The sequence below is a fragment of the Phlebotomus papatasi genome, chromosome 3 (genome assembly GCF_024763615.1).
Source record: "Phlebotomus papatasi isolate M1 chromosome 3, Ppap_2.1, whole genome shotgun sequence".
Lineage (NCBI taxonomy): Eukaryota > Metazoa > Arthropoda > Insecta > Diptera > Psychodidae > Phlebotomus > Phlebotomus papatasi.
This window is the reverse complement of record NC_077224.1, coordinates 26,810,845-26,833,883: the sequence shown is the minus strand read 5'-3', so window position 1 is coordinate 26,833,883 and position 23,039 is coordinate 26,810,845. Positions and strand designations below refer to the sequence as shown.

The following is a 23,039-nucleotide window of genomic DNA, read 5'->3' as shown; positions in this document are numbered from 1 at the left end:
GCGTGATTTTAAGCAGATTTACCGTTTTATTGTTGAGCTGTGCGTGATTTTCAGCGTAATCTTAATCGTACTTTGATTGAGTTGTGCGTGATTTTAAGCGTAATTCTAACCGTTCTTTGGACTATTTAAAATAGAAAATGACCAGTGATAAGCCCGGATGAGATTATGGTAGCAGAGATTCTTTACATGTGACCTCGAAATGCGTGCAACTCGCGATGCTTGCGACTCGGGATGCGTGAAAATTTAATTGAGGTGAATTTTGGGATAAAGAATCGCGTCGATTTCACTTTCCGACGATTCCACTTTTGCTTTCAACTTTTTTAATATTTATTTTTACAATATTTTTAACTTTAAATAAAAGCAACTAAACTAAGAATTGAAAGATCAACTCTTCGGGGAATGAAGTTCTGCAATCTGCATAATACTTATGGATAGTTAGGAAATCAAAAATTTTGGAATTCACGTTTTTAAGAAAAGACTTTTTATTTTTAAATAAAAATGTGTTTTATTGACAAAAAATATCCAAAATCGTTTAGTGTGGGGTTAATGTAGCATACGTAAATGCGAATGGGTAAAATTAAATTATCATAAGTATGTTGAAGAGGAGTCGGTTATCTACAGATATAATATAACCGTTCTATGACAGTGGTTAATATTAGACTGTGGTTGAAATTCCTAATTTTATATAACTTGACATCCAAGCACAAGGACATGGTAGAAACCAAAAGACAAAAAAATCAAAACGCCAAATGACGAAGTCACCACGCGCCAACAAATCTCCCAATGTCCAAATCACCGATCACCAAGTCCTTCCTTGGCAAAGATAAATCAGGAAACCAAAAGACAAAATGACTAAAACGTCAAATGATGAAATCTCCACGCGCCAACAAATCTCCAAGTGCCCAAATCACCGATCTCCAAGTGCCCAAATCACCGATCTCCAAGTTCTTTAGCTTGGCAAAGACAAGTCATAGAATAGGTTGAAAAAAATATGAGAGGGAAAAAAATGCTACGGAGAAGAATGGGTGAACTTGGAGATCTCCAAGCGACACGAATTACATCTCTATGATTCCGCTATTAAAATGAATAAAAATGTAGACATAGCTTTGGTGCCCTATTTAGGCCACCTTCATTCTCATAGTTCCTTGCCCTTCAGGAATTCTTCCAATGCCTTTTTCACGTCATCTCGTTTGTCGAAGCTACATTTTTTGTTATTCTTTTGTATTGTATAATCTCTAGAGTATGTAAGAACTAAAAATTCATGGAAGTTCGAGGAACAAAAAAGATGGCCGGAATTTGGCACACTTACCCTATTTGCTTTATAAAATCTAATTGACGACTCTTGGTGAGTTATATCCCAACCACTTAAAATTATCAAAATAGAATTAAAATAAGGTTTACGTCGGTAGAGAGTCTGAAAACTTTTTGATCTAAGAATATCATTTTGGGACACTATTCCCAAAAGTTTCAAATGGAGTTTGCTTTAATAAAAATCTATTTGGATACATGAGAACGTTTTCGTACCCCTTTGTTTGAACCCGTCAAAATCGTCGCGGAAATGGAATAATAATATTTTCCTCGTAGTTCCTAAGTGAATTTCGTTTTTCTTAAAGGTTATAGGGAAAGTGTGCCAAATTTCGGCCAGCTTCTAATTTCGGCCACTTTGAGTATAATTTCGGCCATGCAAATAAATTAATTAAAATTATGTATCTAATCTTCGAATAGTCAATGAATTCATTTTGCTTTCAAATATTTATTCATTTTAGGATGTATTAACACAAAGACAGTTAAATTATAGGTAGAATTTGAATTTAAATTGTGTTGTAAAAACTCAGTGTGGAAAGAGTCTTACAAAAAATGTGACAGATCGATTGTGTTTCTAACAGTCTTGTGATTTGTGGTGAAGTGCAGAAGGTTTTCCTTCGGTGTTTTTCATGAAAATTGATTAATTTTCATTAAATATTGTTTTTGTTTATGTTAATAGTGAATCAATCTTTAAATTTCGGGTAAAATTTCCCAGCTGGATCCTGCATTTCGCGTAAAAAAGTATATACTTTGTGAGCGTCTCTACAGTGAGGTAGTGTTGCCTATTTCGGCCACATCTTCTGCTTTCCTAAATTTCTTATTCATTTTATGTTTTCTTATTCAATTTCTGAATTCTACAATGTCCAGAGAAAAAAATCATGGCTTCTATGAAAAAGATGATGTGGAAAAGGCATTGGAAGAGTTCAGGAAGTGCAAATTGCTACGGGAATCTGCGCGTAAATTTGAGATGCTACTCTTCAGGTCTTCAGGACAAATTACACGGAAGATCTCAAGGCTTGTGAGTCATATAAACGTAAATTAAATATTAAACTCGTTCCGTTTGACGTTTTGAAATTTTCTATCCGTTGCGTCACAAAAGGTGGCCACAAACAAGGTGGCCGGTATTTCACACAAAGTGGCCGAAATACTACCCAAAGCAATGTCCATATTTTTATTAATTTTTCAATATTTTAGGAAGTGATTTAAAGAAAACAAAAATGATAAACTAGTCTTGAAGGTTCCACACAACCCTCCCGAAAAGGAAGTAACAAAAAATATCAATATGAATTAAAAATATTGCATTTCAAACTTAGGACTTCGGTGCTTACATGCAACTATGCCGAAATTTGGCACACTTACCCTATTAAGGATTTTATTGTTTTTAAAATATAAGCTCAAATTAATGAAAACTAGGCTTTGATTTGAAAATTTTCGAGAAAGCTCTTTTTGCGTTCGAAAAACGGTTTCTTTTGAAGATACTCTCCAATGTGGCCATTTCTCTATCTAAAATCCTAGCTACACCCTTGTCACTAAATAGAACCTCTTATCAATCCTGAATGATGGACACCTCAACCTTTCAAATACAATTTTGGTTTAGGTATCCCGGGGCTCCTTACCCATTTGCTGACTGGGCATTTCACCCTGTATTCTCCACTGGATCTTATCATTCAAAAACAATTACTAATGCATTATGCCCAACGCACAATAACTTTTGTTTTGTAAACATCTTTTTGACTTTTCAGTGAGAGTGAATAAAACCTAGATCTGGTCATCTCGCTTACTCTCATAGACAATTTTGAAAGCATGTTTACGAGCAAAAGTTATTGTGCACTGGGCATTAATCTTGAGAAATAAGTTTGTCAAAATTGATTATACCCTAAAATGAAAATATTTTAAAAAACTGAACCCAAAATTTCACTAATTCTTATTTTGAAAAATGTTTTTCTGAATCCCTAAAAACTTTGGATATTTAAAGATATTCATGAATGATATCGATTTTTGGAATTTTTATTTGATAGATAAATTTTATTTATATGATCATATTTTGTGTTTTAAAATTATTCTTGGTATTTTTTTTAAATAATTCCTGACGTAATTATTTTGCATGGAATTACATCAGCAATTGAAGTATTAATTTCCCAGGAAAATATGGGATTTAAAAAGAAAAGTAAAATAGCATTCTTTTGTTATACTGAAGCTCTTCCACAAAATGACTAATTTTATAAAATTCCACTGCAGATTACTTTGTGCACAACGTGAAAAGTGATAAACAATGTGAAATATGTACATACAAAGAAAAAAAAACTTCAGGAAAAAACTTATATTCCCATCTTCTTAAAAATGTTTCTTTGATGTCAAAGACAAAATAACACAAAAAGATATCACAGGACAATATAAAAAAAACAACACAGTTGGACTTTCACTGAGACAATTCACAAGAAGTCACGATATAGAAGAAGAAACGGAGGAATGGACATTAAAGCTTCTTGTGTTATATATATATTTTTAGTCAAGATGTGAAAAAACATCTTAAGCTTTTCTTCTTGTTTAAAACTTGTTGAATTTGAGATTGTGTGCCCCAGAGACAAACAAAATCAAATAAAAAGAAGCAATTTAGCAACCAACAGACAGAAAAAATCTTTTAAAACAAGAACCTAATGAATTAGCATGCAAAGAAAAGGATAACAAAATTATGTGATAGAGAATTTCTAATCACTTGTTAGTGTGTTAGTGTTGTGTATTAGGTGAGAAGGACAGATTTGTTTTGTTTAATTTTTTCTTATCATAACAACAGACAAAGTGAAGATAATAATCCTTCTCTTGAGGATTTTCATTGTTGTAAAACACCTCTTTTTTCTATTTGTTTTTTTTTTGTTGTTGCAAATCCTCACTTCTTTAAACATTTCACTCTTGCATGTGACACGCGACACAGAAATCACTCAATTTATCAACCACTTACCTTTATCGAAGGTGGTCCACTTGAGTGTGACTCATTGTCTGCCAGAACCGATGAATTGTTCTCATCCACAACAATCACCTCATAGTCCTCATCCTGAATTGTTCTTGTACCTGAAATGAGACGGAAAACAGTGGCAAAGAGTACCATGTTAGTTTATTCATCGAAAATCCTTAACAAAGAGTGAGAGTGGAGAGCTTTCGAGTTTCACATCTAAAAAGGATATTTTGCTTGCAAAACATGGCACATCATTTGAGAACACTCAAGACCCAAAAAAAAAAATATACAGAAGAAACAAGAGAAGTTACAACACTCAATTGTGGGATGCAGGCAAAGATAGAAACATAAGCAATGGTATTTTATTGAAAACAGCCAATTAATTTGAGGGAATAAATTGAAAAATTAATTTTTATAAATTGGCTTGGATAAAAAGTCCATTAGGGATTATACTTTACTCTACTGGAATATTTTATTTAAATTATTTATTGATAAATTTGTTGATGTATAAGGCGAATAGGTTATTGAAAAAATACCCCAAGCAGCAATTTTTCTTAAAATTATCTTGTAGAATTCCCTAAGAAAGGCACTATAGAACCAAAAATCTATTTATTTACTTATAACGCTCTTGCTTCCACCACTGAGATTACTATGAGTAAAGTGGCGCACTCTTAAGGATCTTAAGAGCTGCTATGGGAATTTCAACAGAAAATTTTCACTTTAAGTCTTTTAAAAGTGTACTAAAAGACTTGTCTAATACTTGGTTCTATAAGGCAGCTATTTTGCTTCTTGGGACGTAAACCATTTTTTGTATTTCCTTCTAAGATTTTCTCAAGACGTTATATGAAAAATTTTATATCAGTACACAATTCCCAAACACTGTATTTTCCCTTTGATTAAACGTGCAGAATAAGCTCCGCCCACGAATCATTTTAAGTTGATATTTTCATCAATATTTAATAGAATACTACTAGGAGAAAAAGCGCTCTACCTTCAATTAATTTGACTCATTTTAATATTATGTGGTAAAAGGTAATAGCTAATACAATATCAAAAAGTTCCCGAAAAGAGTCATGGATCAAATCCATGAGGAACATAGAAAAAAAAATCGGCTTATCCGAAACTTGAGTCGTGCGAAAATAGCACGCTTTCCTCTAAATATCTTGAGTAAAGTATTTTTATTCTTTATTCAGAAGACAGGTTCGAAAAATACGACTACCTCTTTTACTGGCTTCATACTAGAGGTTTAGCCCAGTTCCTGAAGGTCTCAAAATCCTAAATAGCGAGCAATTTTATTATTTTTTGAGAGCCTAATAGGTCATTTATCTTTAAGAATCCAATGCTACACTGAGTGAGAGAAATCCGAAAAAGTTAAAATAACATTCCGGAAATGTTCATTTTACCCTGCGTTATTGATCCGAAATCGGTGTAAATATTATGCTTTTTAGGTGTATTAGGGGTCAAAGTTACCCTTTTTAATGTTAATTTTACCCTTAAAAAGGTGTAAAATTAATATTAAAAAATGTTGATATATTTTTACACCTAAAATGTGTTAAAGTTATGAGGAAAAAATGTTAACCGCACCCTTTTTTTCTCAGTGAATGATTAGACTTCATTTCCATCAGTTTCCCACTAAGCCGGCTCTCGGCTTAACCTGTGAGTGTATCTAGGGCATAAGGATTCTAAGGCTTCAGCAGATCAGTGAATAGAGTAGATTCTTTATGATTCCGAGATCTTAGGGTTTATGCCTTAACAGCCGCCATTGCGTTAACTAAAAATGTAGCATCTAAATTAGCAGAAACATTTATACACTGATAAAAAAAGAGGGTGCGATTAACTTTTTTTCCTCATAACTTTAACACATTTTAGGTGTAAAAATACATCAACATTTTTTAATGTTAATTTTATACCTTTTTAAGGGTAAAAATAACATAAAAAGGGTAACTTTAACCCTTAATATACCTAAAAAGGGTTATATTTACACCGATTTCGCATCAATATTGCAGGGTAAAATTAACATTTCCGGAATGTTATTTTAACTTTTTCGGATTTCTCTCAGTGTAGAATTACTGCAACTAATCCAAAGAGTGATTCGAGCCATGTTTATCTGGCACATAGATGCCACGTATACAATAAGTTCACCGCCTTGAGTTTAAAATTTTTAAATAAAAATTTATTATCACAAATTTTCGAATTTTGCATACCCCTCATCTTTCGCACTGAAAATTGGATTGAACTAAATTGAATTTGGACACTCAGCGGATCAAGTTTTAGTAAAATATTAAAAATAACGTATTAAAAAATTAAATAATTTTTTAATACGTAACCCCTTAAAAGTCTACGTGGGGGAGTGGCTTAAATTTCACGACCTAGCTCCATAAAACTTTACTCAGATTGATACGGTGAAATGATTTACTCTCGGTATTTTATAAAATTTACTTATCAAATATTAAAAATTCGAAACTTTGTAGATGGGTTATACCTAAAGAGGCGTGACTTAAAATTATTTTTCGCCAGAACTGATTCTCAATTGACTCAGTATACAGCAAATGCTACTTCTCTGCAATATAACAATTAAAATTCCAGTAGAGTAGAGTATTTTGGGATTGTAGCTTAATTCCATAGATAGATAAAAGACAGAGAGAGAGAGAGAGAGAGAGAAAATGAAAAAAAAGAGTTAGAGAAAGAACAGAACATGATTCCGTTAATAGAAAATGTGTTTGGATGCAATTACAATAGGAAAATTAATATATTATGTTTAATGTTAAGTGCAAGATGTTGTCAATGTATCTACGGATAGACTCTATTGTGTTATCCTTTCTCATGAGGATTACCAACAACAACAGCAAGCAAAGGAGTTTGCATACACATTTCAATATACATAAACTCTATCAATTAAAGTTATATAGGGGAAAAGCAATTAATGTGGTACAATTTCAGTGTCCATATTGCAATTTAAAATTGGATATGTATACAATGATTTTGCATAATGTGATTATACTTCCATAAAGTTCATTTTGGCTATATCAAGCTCAAATTGACTTGATTAAGAAGACATATACAGAGTGCCAAATAATATTGCGAGGAATTTAATGAAGCAAGTGATCAGATAAACATAAAACAACAAATCAATATTAATAGTAGAGTCTCCTGAAGAAAGTTTCTTTTTTTTTCGCTTACTCATTTATCTTTTGTATATTATACCCTCTAAATCTAAATCCCACATTATCAATCCAGAAATTGCAAAGATGCACGTCACCAAAACTTTCCCATTTATATAATATACAGCACATAATTTGTATGCACGATTCACAGAGAAAATTTATAATGCGTCACTTCATCTGTCTCTAAGGTACGAGATAGAAATTTAATTAAATAAATTTAAAATTATGCACTAGATAATTTTCACGGATTTCAAATGTCTGAAACAACTGAAAACAAGCATATTAATGCTTGATATGTAGATATGTTATTATATTAACAAAGTTCAACTGTAATTTATTCCACATTCATCAGAATTGTTGATAAAATAAAATCTCAAGTTTCTAAATTTAATCTGTGTAGGGGAGACTGGGGCAAAAAGTCACAAATTAAAAATTTCAAAATTCAATATCTTCCAAGATAAATAAGATAGCGGCTTAAGTTTTTTTTTCGTAGAATTCGAACAAGGAATTTAGAAAATAAAAAATATTGAAATTTTTAGCCCTATTTTTTTTTAGATATTTTTCTTACAGCAGATATTAATTTTTACCTACTTATTTTTCAAAATTTGTGAACTGGTGGAAACGTGATTACCATGTCTCGCTGCTTGTTTACATTGGTCAAACGATTTGCAGTCTTTTGTGTGTGTTTTTTTTTTCTAAAATAGCTTGAAAAGCGCTTTTCTCGTTTTCTCACTTTTCTCGCAGAGAAAACGGTGTTTTACAAAGGTGTAGATGAATAAATTTTCTATGAAAATATGTCCTCTAGGTATTTTTTCAAATTTACGCAGGCCCGTAATGAAGCGAATCAAAATATGATAATACCCAATGTCTGGTACTATTTGCCCCAGCATTTTTGAGAATGGTCACAAAATTACCTTTTAAAAATCGGCTCGATAAACGTATTTCCTTACAAAATAGAGGAATATTACTTTTACAAAATTGTAGAGCGGTAAATTTCCTATAAAACTGCGCTAATTAGAAATTTTTGAAGCGCTCGAGTAGCTTGTAAAAAAAATAAAATATCCGTTTTGTAACTTTTTGCCCCAGTTTCCCCTATACATTGCAAAATATAATATTTCAAATTTGCATTAACTTTTTTTTTAATGGAAAAAGTGTCAATCTCAATCTAACAATTACTTAACTTTCTGCGTAAAAATTTCATGTTCTGGGTGGTTTGTGTTTCATTAAAACCAGACTGACCAGTGAGGGGGTTCAGTTCAATTGGTTGTCCTAGGGAAAATTTCCCGTAAAATCATATCTAATCTCCATAAAATTGGCAGCATTACTGAAAGTTTTTGTCATTTAAAGTATTTTAATTGATCTCACAACTCTAAGGATCTCATAATTCTAAGGATGGAAAAATATTTTAAAATTGTACTACCTAAAAGTAGTACTTGCAATATTCGTATGATAAATTTTGTGAACCGCATATTGAACTACACAAGTCGGCTTACTCAAATATTCTGATGGCAAATGTTACATTAAGTTTTTACAATGTAATATCCGAATGGTGAATAATTTCACAAGCCAACCTATATCCAGAAACTTAAGTGGCGCAACGTCCTATTACGAAACGATTTTTTAATATTAACCATTATTATACAGATGGTAAAGATTTGCAAATCGGATTGAAATCGGACATGTTATCTAATATCCAGATGTCGATTTTTACAAGCCGGATTCATAATTAAATATCCTCATGATAAATTTCACAAGTCGAATATACAATCTAATAACTCAAGAGTAAACTTTACAAGCTGACTTTACCATCTAATATCTGAGTAGTAAATTTTACAATCCGGTTTTATTATCCTACATCCAGATGATAAATTTCACAACCTAGCTAACGTTCGAATGAGAAATTTAACAAGTCAAATTCATAATTTAACATTCGGTTGTTAAATTTCATTACATTTCATCTAAAACTTTAGTATATAGTAAAATCTAAAATGACATGGGAAATGAGAACTTTTATAGAAAAATTCTAAACACAGAAATTGTAGGACGAACATATCTGGGATTTTAATAAGACAAGGGCAAAATTGATGAATTATTCCTAAAGAAGTATTTTTCGAAGACAAAGAACAAGAATTTTCTCGAAAAATAACAAAAACAAAACCCATTTTAATCCCGTCTTTATGAGTTTTGTCTTTATTGAAAAATCAATCACTAGGATCTATAGGAAAAAAATCCACTAAGAAGCTGTTATTCTAGGAAATTTTGTTCTTTTATTCATTTCTGCACGGATTTTAACGATTTCGATAGATTAGACAAAATATAACAACAACGTTCTTGGACCAAATAGATTTTGGAATTTACCTGCAAAATCAGCATAAATTCTATTTATTTGGATCATTTAAAGTGATTCACAAAGCTAATAAACTTTTTCATTAAATTTTAAAAGAGTGAATAATACCATTTTAATTTCAATTTTATTTTATTTTTTTAATCTAGAGAATTTCGTATGCTTCAAGCCTTCTAATAAAGTGAAAAGGGAAGAAGTAGAAAGCTTGAAAAACTCTTGAAAGACACCGCTAAGACTTTCCGTAAAGAGACTACCGGGATATTGATCAAAAAAGGAATGGACAATGATTTCTAGCAGTCACAAAATACTTTTCACCAAACTTTCTTCACAAAATTCGCCAAAAAATCAATGTTAATCCTATTTTGAATATTTTGGGAAGAAGTGGAGAGCTTGAAAGACTCTTGAGACATATAGTATCTGTTGTTTTTTTTTTTGGAAAATTTGATGAAAAACATCTCCAAAGATCTTACAAACCCCATTTTAGGATTTTAAAAATTAGATTTTGCTCAATGCTTTTAAATAAAAATCACCATAAATCAATTTTCAATCCAAATTAAATTTCGATTTAATGGGGTTTCGGGCTTTTTGGAAAGCTGTCTTGAATGAAAGCTCTTGAATTATTTTACTGCTCGAACTCCACAGAGAGAGCAGTATATGCAATCTCTCGATTTTTTGACCTTCCAAAATCTTATTATCTTACGCCCCCCGGAAATCACTTTTCTCGACATAACGTCGCGTTTCAGATGATTTCTGAGAAATTATGGCACGCTGTTTATCTATCTGTTCGACTGTCCGTCTAGATGTTATCACGCCTAGAGCCCAAATGGTTAGAGATAGGGCCTGGAGACTTTCGGAGCACCCCTCCCCCCTGAAAATCGGCCCTGGGACAATTAACATGCTCCTCATTTCCCCTTCCCTCTCCTTCCTTACCGGATCCATGATTTTTGGGATTACTGGTAAACGCGTAGTGCGATTTTTTGCGTCGTGCTCCTAATAACGGTTTTTCTAGGTTACAGTGTAAAAAGTATGTAAAAAAACGTATTTCTCAGCCGAATCTTTGGAAATGTCTTGGAATTTCCTACAAAACTGAACCGATTCCAATCAGTTTTGAACCGATAATAAACCGACTAATAAACGATAAAAAATTTCGGTGATCTTTTGACTGATTCAATCTATTCATTAAATCGGTTGAGAACCGGTAATCGGTAAATGATGGGAAAGAACTTTTAACTTTAACGTTAAAATTTTAAGATGTATGTAGCATCTAAATCACGAGTTCGAGCACTGCGTGAAGCCTGAGACACTTTATCACCCCTTTTAATTTTGTTTATTTCTTATTTTCGAATATCGGGGCAACTGCCCTTCTCTTCCGCCCCCCACTCCGACACTTCGCTGCACCCTTGAATTGTAGAAAATACTTCACTTAAATTAAAAATATATCTGTAAGCAAATCTTTAAATCAGTCTCTAAAGGAAGATACACGTTCTTCGTTAAATATCTCTATTGAGCCCAAACAGAAGTAGATTTTGATTCTCCAATAGTGTCTTGGATAAAAGAAACAAACAGTCAAACAGCGAAAAAACGTGCAGTCACCCGTAACGACGGTACTGCTTGAACTCAAAAAGAGAGCAGTTATATAACCCGCCATTTTTCAACTTCTCACCGTCCTGGAGTTTAAACGGTTAAAGATATCAACTTGCGGTTTTCGGTGACCCCAATAAAAAAACAATATAATCACACGTTTCTTTTCTTTATCCCTTTACCATCCTTCCAAAATCATGTATTTTGGTATATATTGAGAACAGTTCCAACGATTTCTTTGATTTTTGGATATGTTTTGGAGGTCATCCAGGTGAACATTTCGGCCGAACAAATGTATGACCTAAAGAATCGCCGTCTTGAATTTTCGATGGTTCAAGTTTGACCAGTATAGGGGGAAAACTTTTCAACCGAGTTAGTTAAATTTGGATTTTTTGAAAAGGTCTTGAAATCAGTAATGATTCGGTTAAATATCCGTAAATGACTTATCTTTGTCGTATTTAAATTTTTTGTATCTCCGTAAATTTGTAACTCATGCCAGAACATTCTAGAATAGTCATTTTATTGACTAGTATGCACCAAAAGACCATGCGAACTCTTGGTTCACGGAGAGCTCTTTCACCTGAGTTCGAGCATTTCGCAAAGCTGGGACGCTGTGCTATCTTTTTTTTAGGAAAGATTGGAATAATTAAAGCATGATATTAGTCTTTAACTCTTAACTTGTAAAACTTTATATTGATGTTATGTAATTAAACTTTTAAGCTTTCTTTTATCCCGGAGTAGGGTTCGAATTTTCGTTTTTCGCTGTTAATTGAGTTTTCGCACCGGTTTCTTTCCTCGGACAGTTTAGTTCCAGTTTCGCAGGAAATATTACCATTTACGTTTTCTTCACAAGAGACAAATTTAAGATAAAATCGTGAGGAATGCAATGTTGCTAAATTCAAAAGCGCCCCTTTAAATTCCCAATTAATATCCTATTGAAAAGCAAATCAGGAGACTCTATTATAAATAAAATTGACATGATATTCAATAAAATAACATGTACATTGAAGGAGACGAACACACAGTAATAACAGATCAAGACAAGTAAATTTATCAAGAAAACAATTATTTATCAAAAATTTCTAATTATTATTCTTTTTATCACGAAAAGAAAAGAAAAAGAAGAAAGAAATGTGGGTATACCTGGAGCACTCCTAAAGCGATAATTGTTATTGACTGTGTTATTTTTATGAAGGACCCCGCTACCATTTCCGTGATTCCCACCACTTCCACCCCCGCCACCGCCACTGATTCCACCTGCCCGATTCCTCAGGTAAGCATTGGTGGAATTGTTGGTAAGGATTGTGTGCTCACGCGTCTGATAGTAATTTGTATTTATCTCGCTACTCGTGAAATTGGCGTTGTGATGAAGATGATTGTGTTGGGTCTGGTGATGCTGCCCCTGATGCTGTTGCTGGGCATTCTGGGACGGTGGCGGTAGTGATTGGTGATTGGGATGTGAACCGGGCAAGAATTGTGGATAAACGTGATGTGACCATTGAGGAAAAAGTGGTCTAGCGGACGGTTCTACATTGTTTTTTTTTGGTTTTGTTTATATTGTTGTACAGAATATTTACAAATCAGTTGAGAAGTAGTTTAAAATAGGAAGACCAACAGGGACAATTAGTTTGTATTTTTTTTTTTAGGTTTTGTTCAAATCCACAAAAAGCAGCGTGTAATTAGAGAGGAAATTGAAAGAGGTTTTGTTAGCATTTAGTTTAATTTAGAATTACTTTCTGGGATTAATTCCTTTCTCTCTGGCTTTTTTTCTGTTGTGTTTGATTATTGGAATTTTCACTGCAGCTGCTGTTATTATTCTTTTGAGATATTGCAATGCTTATTTATGACAATTTAATATTGTTCTTTAAATTTGCTATTTTAAGCAGTAAAAATGCAACTTTCATTTGGAAAATAGAAGTAGGGTAAGTGTGCCAAATTCCGGCCAGCTTGCAATTCCGGCCACATTTTTTGTTCCTCGAATTTTCATGAATTTTTGGTTTTTACATACTCTAGAGATTATACAATGCAAAAGAATAACAAAAAATGTAGCTTCGACAAACAAGATGACGTGAAAAAGACATTTGAAGAATTCCCGATGAGCAAAGAACTATGAGAATGAAGGTGGCCGAAATAAGGCACCAAAGCTATGTCAACATTTTTATTTATTTTAAAATGTATTAAGAACGATTTTACAGTAAATAAAGACGATAAACTGTCTACAAGGTTCCAAGCAACACTCCTTAATATTTTATGGATTTTAATATTAAAGTGCATTATGAATAAATATCCAGTTGGCCGAAAGAATTATAAATTTTAATAACTATTGGATCCTGTACACCTTTTAGGTCAGGAAAATTGCATGAAATCAAAATTTACTTCCTTTTTCTTGAGACGTTTTGCATATGTCTATCTCATTCTTTTGCACTCCAAATTAGTTTGAGCTAAATTTAATTCGTTATGATGTTTAAAAAAAGAAGAAGAGTGAAAAAGATTGAGATAGACATATGCAATAGGTGTGAGGAAGAAAGGGATGCGAAATTTGACTTCATGAAACTTTCCTTCTCTAAAACATGTGCCGGAGCCATATTAATCCAAATACAACAATGCATTCAAAAATATATATCAGGAAATCTAATTTTAGAAGAATAGATTACTTTGTACACAGAAAAAAATGTTTTGTAAAATTGTTCGTAAATGTTTGTGAAATCCTATGGAGGACTTACGAAATGCTCGTGAATCGTATAACCCACAAACAAGTTCGTAAAATTTTGTATTTTTTTCACAAACATTGTTCGTAAAATGATAAAATGGCAAAAATTTACGAACAAGTGACAAAATTTTACGAAAATTTTTTGTGTGTTTACGAACATTTACGAACCAATGTATGTAAAAGTACAAAAAATGTTCGTCAAATGATCATGTTACGAAGAATGTTTGTGAAAAAAGTACAACATTTTACGAATTTGTTTGTTTATTATACGAATTACAAGCATTTCGTAACTCCCCAATAGGAATTCACAAACATTTACGAACATTTTTACAAAATATTTTTTCTGTGTAGAATAACTGAATAAATCTAGTTTTCGATTTTCATTTTTTTTATTTTCATCTACCAATTTTTTTATGGCTTTACCATATTTTCTAAATCCGAAAGATATTAAAAAAAATCAAAATTCATATCCCTTACTTTCTCAAAAATTTCCATGTCTGCACATCTTATTTTTTCACACTCTCCTTCTTCTTTTGAAAATCACAAAATCCGCATAATGAGATAGACAATATACAAACCCTTTGGGAAAGGAAGAAATGTAAATTTTGTTAATCCAGGGAACGTGCTCAAGATATTATTAACTTATATTTTGACTTTGAACTAATTTGATTCTGAACTTGCGGTTTTCTTGACCGAATTTGATTTTGTTCTAATCAAAATCTTTTTTACTTAAAAAAAATTTATATGTTTCAGGCACCGATGCTGACCCACATCCGGAAATCGAAAATCCCGAAAAGGCCGATATCCGATTAGTACGAAATTCTGAAAATCATAATCCCGAGTAATGACCAGCGCACAATAACTTTTGTTTGTAAACATGTTTCCAAGATATCCCATATTAATGAGCGAGATGACTAGATCTAGATCTCACTCACACTCATTGAAATGTCAAAAACATGTTTACTAAACAAAAGTTATTGTGCGTTGGGCATAAGTCAAAAGTCCAAAAAAAAAAAACAAAACCTCGAAAAGCCAAAATCCCGAAAGGGTTTAAAACCTGAAGGACACGAAATTGTATTGGGGAGAATATGTGGAATAATTTTTCAAAACAAAGACAATTTCCTTTTGCCTCCAGCAGGCGCGGGTATAATCGTGGGAATAGCTATGATACTTTTAAGAATTCGGGATTTTGGCTTTCAGAATTTTGGATTTCGAAATTTAGAATTTCGGGATTTTGGATTTTTGGATTTTGGCTTTCGGAATTTTGGTTTTTCGAGATTTTGGCTTTTCGGATATTTGCTTTTGCGATTTTAGGTTTTCGTGATACTGATTTTCGGGATTTTGCCTTACCGTGATTTTGAATTTCGAGATTTTGGCTTTTGCGATTTTGGTTTTTCAAGATTTTGGCTTCTCGGGATTTTAACACATTCGGGATTTTGGTTATTCGGGACTTTGGCGTTTGAGATTTTGGTTTTTCAAGATTTTGACTTTTCGGGAATTTGCCTTCGTGATTTTATGTTTTCGTGACATTGATTTTTGGGATTTTGGCTTTAGAGATTTTGGCTTTCGAGATTTTGGCTTTCGAGGTTTCTGTCTTTCGAGATATTGAATTTCACGATTTTGGCTTTCGGAATTTTAGTTTTTCAAGATTTTGGCTTCTTGTGATTTTGACACATTACGGATTTTGGTTATTCGGGACTTTAGGGCTCGTGATTTTGGTTTTCGAAACTTTGAATGAGACCCCTCCGCAGCTTTCAAATCTTCGTGAATTTTGAATGTGTCTATCTTACATCCCACTCATGGGCACTCAAAATGAATTCAAGTAAATTGAATTTGTCGTGAAGTTCTGCATACGAACCAATAAACTTAAGAAAGTAATTAACTTAAGAAAGTTATGCAAATTTTGATTTCGTAAATTTTTTTTCATCTGAAAGGTATACCGAAGCCATTACTGATTGATTTATATATTCTTTTATGAATCCGGTACAGTTTTTGGATCAGGAAAATTTCATAAAATCGAAATTCACATCTCTTTCCTTTCAAATTTTGATGCCTACCCCACTCTTTCAAACTCTTCTTCTTGTTTTGAATCTCACAACAAATTCGATTTAGTTCAATCCAATTTCAAGTACGAATAGAGTGGAATAGACATATCCAAAACCTTTCAGAAAGGGATGTGAATTTTGATTTAATGAAGTTTTCCTGACTTACTCTCACATCTTTTAGATTATGAAAATTACATAAAGTAAAAATTTCCATCTCCTTCTTTCTAAAATTAATGCATATTTCTATTCCATTTTTTTCCAATTCTAACCTAAATTGGTTTGAAATTTTGATTTTTTTAAAATTTCTTCACTGATCAAGTTTGACCTTTTATGGAGCGAGTTTTGTTTTATTGTTTTTTTTTTCATTTTTTTTACCTGTACTTATTCAACTTGATATTTTAAATAATAATGCAATCTAATTTTGATATTGCTCATTTCTCATTTTTCAAGAAAAATTTTCCTGAGAATTATTTGCAAATTTAACCAATCTTTTTGTTGATGTTACTTAATTTTCTGCTAATTACTTTATAAATGTTGCTAGAGTAACTGTATTATAAAGAGAGAACACACATTTTACTTAATGACCATTATGAATTTTTGCAACTTTTCTCGCATTTTTGTTAACATTGCAATGTCCTTTTAAACAGCATCTGCAGATACCAAATTCTACATTGAACATAAGAACAAAAGAGGATGTCACGGGCACACGAGGGAATAAATTGAGCAAAAAAATGGGAGAGGAAGTAAATTGAGGAAAGATATCACCACCCAAAATTAACTCATTGTGTTACTCAGACTGTGTCCATCTCTCTACAAGTGTTGACAAAGAGATATTTCAACAAAATGAACAGAATTGTGGGGCATATAATTACGTGTAATTTCTCTAAAAATGTTAAGATGGGGTGTAAAAGTAGCCCTTCTAAATTAATTTTCTCTCATCTCCGAGTGTCACAAAATTAAATTTAAGAAAAAAAATAAAAGAAGTGGAAAATGGGGTAGAGAGGGAATCCAACAATTGAACAATTGAGGATGTGAGGGGAGTGGAAAAATGTGTCCCACTGTGCTTAATGGTGAAGAGATTGTGGTTGTAACTACCTATGTTTTTTTTTTGTTCTTTCCCTCTTCATTTGCCTTACCTTGTGCTTGGGTATTTCGTTGCATCACAGGCGACGCTCTTGGTGGTTGTGGCTCAACGGGTGGCTCCAGGATATCTCGGTACTTGGACACCATAAGTACTGAGATGAAGTAGACAATGGCCAGGGAAAGGAATTGAGCTTGTTTCGTCTCCTCCTGGAACATCCGTTTCTTTAACAAATTTTTGCTTCTGCCACACATTAAAGTCATTTAGTCTTCATACTTACCACATCACGATAGATAACAGCCCTCAAACGATTGACATCCATATCTTGAAGTAACTTCTCTGGATCCTTCACAGGACTCAAGCTACCCGATAACGATTCAACGATATTCTGCAAGAAATAATTCAATTCAACTCCCTCTCTACCATTTGAGACACCCAGACAAAACTGCAGCGTCACTGACAAGGGATGGTCTTGGACCTTCGGACGAATTTCTTTATGAAACTTTGCATATTACCATTGTCTTGCATTTTACCAAATCACGCACAGATTAATTATTATTAAACGGTCAAGATTGCGCTTACAATTACACACACACATGAATCATGAAATGTTTAAGAATGCACCTTTTACTGCGCAATCTTAACCGTTTTATGATTGAGCTGTGCGTGATTTTAAGCGCATTAACCGTTTTATGATTGAGCTGTGCGTAATTTTAAACACATTTACCGTTTTATTTTTGAGCTGTACTTGATTTTGAGCGCATTTACTGTTTTATGATTGAACTGTGAATGATTTTAAGCGCATTTGTCGTTTCGTGATCGCACTGTGCGTGATTTTGAGCGCATTTACCGTTTTATGATTGAGCTGTGCATGATTTTGAGCGAATTTACCGTTTTATGATTGAGTTGTGCATAATTTTAAGCACATTTTCCGTTTTATGATTGAGCTATGCGTAATTTTGAGCGCATTTGCCGTTTTATGACTAAGTAATGCGTGGTTTTATACGCATTTTCCGTTTTATGATTGAGCTGTGCGTAATTTTGAGCGCATTTGCCGTTTTATGATTAAGTAATGCGTGATTTTATACGCATTTTCCGTTTAATGATTGAACTGTGCGTGATTTTGAGCGCATTTGCCATTTTATGATTAAGTAATGCGTGATTTTATACGCATTTACCGTTTTATGATTGATTTGAGCGTAATTTTAAGCGAAATCTTAACCGTTTTATAATTGAGCTGTGCGTAATTTTGAGCGCAATCTTGAGCATTTTATGATTCAATTGTTTGTATTTTTAAGCACAATCTTAACCGTTCTATGTTTCAAGCTGTGCTAGTTTTTAAGAACGATCTTAACTGTTTTATAATAAAGATGTACGTGTTTTTAGACGCAAAGTGAACCGTTTTGTGATTGAGCTGTGCGTATTTGTAGCGTTTTCTTTAACCATTTTATACTTGAGCTATTTGTAGGACAGGGTTAGTCGTTTTATACTTGAACTACACTTGTTTTAAATACACTTTTTACCGTTTTGTGATGGATCTGCGTAGTTTTTAAAAATGTTTAGTATGACTTTAAAATATTTAGTTTTGAAAATTATGCCTTCCAGAAAGTAGCATTTTTTGTTCATGATTACATATAGATCATTTTATATACTTGAAATTCAATATATTATTGCCGTAATAGATGTTGGTTTTCTCCTAATATAGCTCATTTCATTTCATTTACAAATGATAATCCATGTTATAAATTTAAAATTATTAATCAGCAGTCGTTAAAACACTATCCAGTAAATTTTCATAAGTTTCATAAAATTTCATAAATTTCATAAATTTCACAAATTATGTAATATGCAAAGTTTCATAAAGAAATTCGTCCGAAGGTCCGAGACTTTCCCTTGTGAGAGAAATCCAAAAAAGTTAAAATAACATTCCGGAAGTGTTAATTTTACCCTGCAGTATTGATCTGAAATCGGTGTAAATATTACCCTTTTTAGGTGTATTAGGGGTTAAAGGTACCCTTTTTCATGTTGATTTTACCCTTAAAAAGGTGTAAAATTAACATTAAAAAAATGTTGATATATTTTTACACCTAAAAGGTGTTAAATTTCTAAGGAAAAAATGTTAATCGCACCCTCTTGTTTTTCTCAGTGGTAGCTGTGATAGTGATAGAACCCAAGGGTAATATGAAAGACATACCTTGGGCGATGCCTGAGCACCTCGGATGAGTGCCTGCAAGTGGGCAGCACCTGGAGCATCTCGAACAGTGCCATTGTTGTAGCGTGTTCTCTCCTTACACTCCAGACAATTTCTCACAGCACACGTGCACACCAGGCGCAAACATTGCCGGAGAATACCTCCACTGGACATGTTCTTCTCCGCCTCCAATTCAGCAAAATTGAGTGAACTGGCAAATATCAGAACATCTGCCATATTCACGAGACGCTGGAGAAATGACACAGCCACCTCGAGTGGCATTCCTTGTGTCGGTTCCAGCACATCCAGTTCAGACTGCAAAACCACAACAGGAGGCCCCCACGTTTAATACTCTCAATTGTCAGACATAAGACCAAAAAGGAAGGAGAAGGATACGAAATTGATGGAGATGGCAAATTGTAATACACCATTTCGACAGGATTCTCACCAAAGTGTGAAATTGCACTTGAGATTTATTGATGACGCAAAGGAAGAAGGAATTGGCTCATTTAAAAATTGGAATGAGTATAGAATATTATCCTTCTGCAATGGGATCTTTCTCTTCTCGAACAACAAAGTTACGCAATTGTACGCAATTTATCCATTCGTTCATCTGGTTGCATGAACTGAATTAGAAGAGGCTGAATGGTTAGAGATAGCGCAGAATTCGAATTAGAGTCTTCGAGAAACACCCTATTGTCCCCATTGGTTCCCAACTCCCGTTCTATCTCACTCTTCCTAATCAAATACATTGGGTTACATTTTGAAGTTTTTCTAGGCTAGGTTTCGTACAAAAACAACATCATTGCCTTTGAAATTTGATGCCAAATAAGGTTTTCCAAGGTTAAAGATTAAACAGGTCTAGGAAAGGTATTTCTTAACAGAGTTGGGAAATTTTGGATTCGTTTGAAAGGTCTTGGAATCTATGACAAATTTATACCACTAATGAATCGATTGTGAATCGTTAATAACTTTTCCTTATTAATCAAAAATGAGCATTTATCAAAGTAGAGTTAGGAGTGTCAATTAATTGCACGATCGCTGTCAAATGGCGTTACTCTGTAATCAGGTACCATTACATGCTTCTAACTTTATCGTATAGCCGAATAGTAGGCCTAAAATTATAAGTAAACAAATTTCACAGAAATGTCAGCAACATAGTAAGCTGAGATTCTTTACAATCTCAGCTTTTGTGATCCCAGGTGAAATGCGACCTCATCAGATCAGTTTTTAATTGCACTGAAAATATCTTGTTGCGTGTAAAACAAAACAACAGTTGTTGAAAATTTTACTGCATTAATGCGATATCTGAAGTTAAAAAAAGATTGAATTCTTGAGGAATTTATGGCGATGTTTCTTTATCAGAGGAAGCATGTTAAAATTGGTGGCGAGGAAATTATGGGATTTAACTTAATACAAAGTGAAATCCCATGTCATACACAAGAAGAACTGACTAAATCACTTAAGAGTTGATCGGTCAACAGTTTGGATTTGGAAATGTTTAAAAGAACTAGGAATCACACAAAAAAGGACAGTGGGAATCGCGAGACGTTGAACAGCATTTAGTTACCCACGGACAGTCGGTCAAATTGGATTCTTATTGGAAATGAGAAGTTGATACACTACGCCAGAACCGAATATTAATGTTTCCATGTTCAGTTGGGCGAAGGCGGTCTACAGCTAAAATAATCATCTTTCTTTCTTTCTCTTAATCGTGATGTTCACCTGACAGTGGACGGAAAAATTCAGGCCTTTCTTGATTCTTGCTGTATCATTCCTCTACAATGTTTTGACCGTTTCGACGATTGTTGTCCTCTTCATCAGGTCTACAAAGTTTAAATCTTACATCGAATTCGCAGAAAAAATCACGTATTAAGTGAGAAATGTTTAGACTAAGCTTGGACTGCATTTTTCATTTGTACGTGATTTCTCCATTTGCAATTTAAAAAAAAATCCAAAATTGTTCTTTCAATTTTGTAGTCCTGAGGAAGAAGACAAACAATCCTCGAAACGTTGGAATAAAACAGCAAAAATCAAGAAATGTCTAAGTTTATCCGTCCACTGTCAGTTACATCCCATCAGCCCAAAATTTTCTCAAAAGTGATGTACAGTAGACTCTCTCAAATTCGGGCATTTGGGACCGAAATGTCACCCGAATTAGAAAGAAGAAATTCGGGAGTCAGATTGTTTGAAATGCAACGATTTTTGTTCACCTGCATACTAGTATTAAGTTTACATGCTCATATTAATTGTAAATTTTATAAAAATCCATTAAGAATGCAAAATCACATCAAAACTAAGCCAAACAATGGAAAATTTGAGCATATTTGCTTCATTTGATAATCATAATCAAACTTGAAAAATGTCAACAAACTTTTCAACATGTTTTGTATTTTTTAGCACTCGGGAACAGAAAAGTGCTAAAAAAAATACAGAACATGTTGATTTGTCATGTATGAAAATGAAAAGAGGAAATCTTTCTCCTGAACATTTTTTTAGCACTTTACTCTTCCCAAGTGCTTCTGCATTATCTCCTTTTCTTTGCGTTGGTTCCTGTCCCGACTGTTTTTTCCAGTCTTCGTAGTGTTCGCAAACCACCAGTCATGACAGGAACCAACTGGAAAGTCGATTATGCAGAAGCATTTGAGAACAGTATAGAGTGCAAAAAAAGCATGATCATTCTTCATAGGAATAGCACCATAATTTCTCAGCCGATACCGTAAAAATAATTTAGGGTAAGTGTGCCAAATTTCGGCATAGTTGCATATAAGCATCGAAGTCCTAAGTTTGAAATGCAATATTTTTAATTCATATTGATATTTTTGTTACTTCCTTTTCGGGAGGGTTGTGTGGAAGCTTGAAGACTAGTTTATCATCTTTGTTTTCTTTAAATCACTTCATAAAATATTGAAAAAATAATTAAAAAAATATAGACATTGCTTTGGATAGTATTCCCGCCACTTTGAGTGAAATCTCGGCCACCTTTTTTCTGACCACCTTTTGTGACGCAACGGATAGAAAATTTCAAAACGTCAAACGGAACGAGTTTAATATTTAGTTTAATACGTTTATATGACCCACAACCCCAGAGATCTTCCGTGTAATTTGTCCTGAAGACCTGAAGAGTAGCATATGAAATTTACGCGCAGATTCCCGTAGCAATTTGCCAATCCTGAACTCTTCCAAGGCCTTTTCTACATCATCTTTTTCATAGATGCGATGTTTTTTTCTCTGGACATTGTAGAACTCAGAAATTGGAAAAAAAACACAAAATGAATAAGAAATTTATGAAAGCAAGAGATGTTGCCGGAATAGGCAACACTATCTCACCGGAGAGACGCTCACAAAGTATCTACTTTTTTACGCGAAATACAGGATCCAGCTGGGAAATTTCACCCGAAATTTAAAGATTGATTCGCTACTAACATAAACAGAAACAATCTTTAATGAAAACTAATCAATTTTCATGAAAAACGCTGAAGGTAAACCTTCTGCACTTCACCACAAATCAAAAGATTGCTAGAAACACAATCGATGTGTCACATTTTTTGTAAGACTCCTTTCACTCTGAGTTTTTACAACGCAATTTAAATTCAAATTATAACTAAAATTTAACGGTCTTTGTGTTAATACATCCTAAAATGAATAAATATTTAAAATCAAAA

At 33.2% G+C, this 23,039-nt stretch overlaps 2 protein-coding genes across 10 annotated transcripts in view; both read right to left on the bottom strand.

Moving 5' to 3' along the window:
- LOC129807383 (neurobeachin) overlaps nt 1-23,039 on the bottom strand; it is a 401,071-nt gene that overhangs the window by 26,636 nt on the left and 351,396 nt on the right. For 5 of the 8 annotated variants that reach the window (XM_055856605.1, XM_055856607.1, XM_055856609.1 and 2 more), the window contains exons 19-22: nt 19,378-19,689; nt 17,464-17,571; nt 17,239-17,392; nt 4,265-4,374 (exon numbers count right to left, since the gene is read on the bottom strand). In XM_055856605.1, coding sequence (XP_055712580.1) covers nt 4,265-4,374; nt 17,239-17,392; nt 17,464-17,571; nt 19,378-19,689 — 684 coding nt within the window. Of the gene's footprint in view, nt 1-4,264; nt 4,375-12,490; nt 12,875-17,238; nt 17,408-17,463; nt 17,572-19,377; nt 19,690-23,039 lie in introns of all 8 variants that reach the window. The other 3 variants (XM_055856604.1, XM_055856606.1, XM_055856603.1) reach the window with 2 other exon arrangements.
- The window catches only part of LOC129807385 (annexin B11), a 372,667-nt gene that overhangs the window by 158,350 nt on the left and 191,278 nt on the right, over nt 1-23,039 (bottom strand). The window lies entirely within an intron of this gene.